At 32.8% G+C, this 1,858-nt stretch overlaps 1 protein-coding gene across 1 annotated transcript; it reads right to left on the reverse strand.

Annotated features, from left to right (window-relative positions):
* Window positions 1–1,016: 1,016 nt before the first annotated feature.
* Window positions 1,017–1,197, reverse strand: PPTG_21717 (hypothetical protein; the record flags this gene model as incomplete). The annotated part of the gene is made up of 2 exons (XM_008899350.1): window positions 1,017–1,030; window positions 1,107–1,197. 2 exons carry the CDS (start codon window positions 1,195–1,197, stop codon window positions 1,017–1,019), a joined length of 105 nt encoding a protein of 34 aa, XP_008897598.1.
* Between the last annotated feature and the right edge of the window lie 661 nt (window positions 1,198–1,858).

Below are 1,858 nucleotides of genomic sequence, written 5' to 3' on the forward strand. Positions count from 1 at the left end.
TGGTACTGCTTTAAGAATGTTTCGTACTTTAGAGTAGTCACCGTGGTCAGCGCCGCTCTTAGATAATATTGCGTTTAGTAGTACTTCAAACTTTTTAAGATTAGCTTGGTAAATCTTAGCTTGAACCTCAGACATATACGCAAACATTTGTTCTAAAAGCATCTTAGGATCTTCATTGACGAAGCATTTAGTCTCCATAGATAAACTATCGCAAATGCTCACAGACACAGGTATGTGACGACTAGTGAATTTAGAGTTTTCACCTCGCTTTTCATCAATATGCTTTAGAATGGCTTCAAAATCGTAAACAATGAAGTGGTCTATGTAGTGATCTACGCCGTTAATCGAATATTTTGTTAGCATTTTTTTAATTTGATTGGTAGGTGGTTGGTATGCGGTTGGATTCTTACAGAACTGCTCAAATACCTCAAACTCGCATTTGCTACGTTTGTGATCATAAAGCTTCTGACATGTATCAAGCACCGCACCGCATACATTACAGGGATATTTACTAAGAAGAATATCTAAATTGGTGATATACATTGCATGACCCTTATAGTCCAAAATGTTGATAACATTCTTGAATTGCTTATACGATTCTCTGATTTTAGAAACCTTAAGTGTTTCCTGGTTCATCTCGAAAACATTTATACTTATCTTAAAGCAATCTTCTAGCTCATCGAATTGCATAATATCAATCGGCTCAGCGTCCTTGAAAAGCTTCGATGAATACTTAATATTTTTAAAGACACAATATTGTTTGTATTGATCTTTAGCGAACGACACCATACGACGTGAATCGGGTTTGTTTTCTTCTAGATGATAAGCAATGCAATAGAACATACATTTGTTATCGGTCTTAGGGAAATCGACAACAAAACGATTTTTCTTAATACAGTCAGGAATTTGAATATTGTCACCCAGACTATGGTTTCTGTAATATATTACGACTTTAGCAGCATTCACTTCTTTAAACTGATAACTTGAAGACGGGAAGCTAATACGAGTGGTGAAATCTATCGTTTCAATGCTGTTAATAACGTAATTGTCTATATCACTTTTTGAGTTGATAGCAATTGGTAGGTCGAAAATTGATGTATTTGTACCAGGATAGTAGTAACGTTCAAGGCCCGTTACCCGATCAATAAGCGTGTACCCAAGTTGAACATTGATCTTGAAAGCTTTGTCCTTCTCCATTAGAACATTTCTGATTTTATTGAAGAGTTCGTCCTGAGAATAGTTTTCATATAGGTGAGACTCAAGCGCTTCACCTTGATAGAATTCGTACGAACCAGGTTGTTTGTAGTTGGATGGTAGATGCTTCTCAAGTCTTGTCTCGGAGATTTTGTAGAACGCTGAGATCAGTTTACGATTTGAAGATCTAGACACGTTAGAAATAAAAATGATACGTCCGTAGCGATTTCTAACCTTTACACGAAAGCTAGATCCCCATCGTTTAATAGGTACTTGAAGGCGCTGTAATCCATCCAGCTCGTAAGAAAGCATGTTATCTATATGATGACTAGGATAAAAATCTCAAAAGTATCACTTTATATTACTAATTGTTTTGCTTAAGATGGAGACACTTTATAATAATAAATAAATTAATTTTAATATTGGTATTCTACAATATAATTATGGTTCACTTTATATATTATTGAATACAAAATTATGTATATAATATAAAATTCTTCGCTTAAGATGGACTCACTTTATAAATAATTAACTAATAAATATTTAATTTTATATCTTCTTTAATATAATTATGGTTCACTTTATAAATTCTTGGAATTCAAAATTAATTATAAGTTAATTAAATTATTCACTTTATATATTATTAAAAGACAAAAAATAATTT

Source organism: Phytophthora parasitica, assembly GCF_000247585.1.
Source record: "Phytophthora parasitica INRA-310 unplaced genomic scaffold supercont2.7, whole genome shotgun sequence".
Classification (NCBI taxonomy): Eukaryota; Oomycota; class Peronosporomycetes; order Peronosporales; family Peronosporaceae; genus Phytophthora; species Phytophthora nicotianae.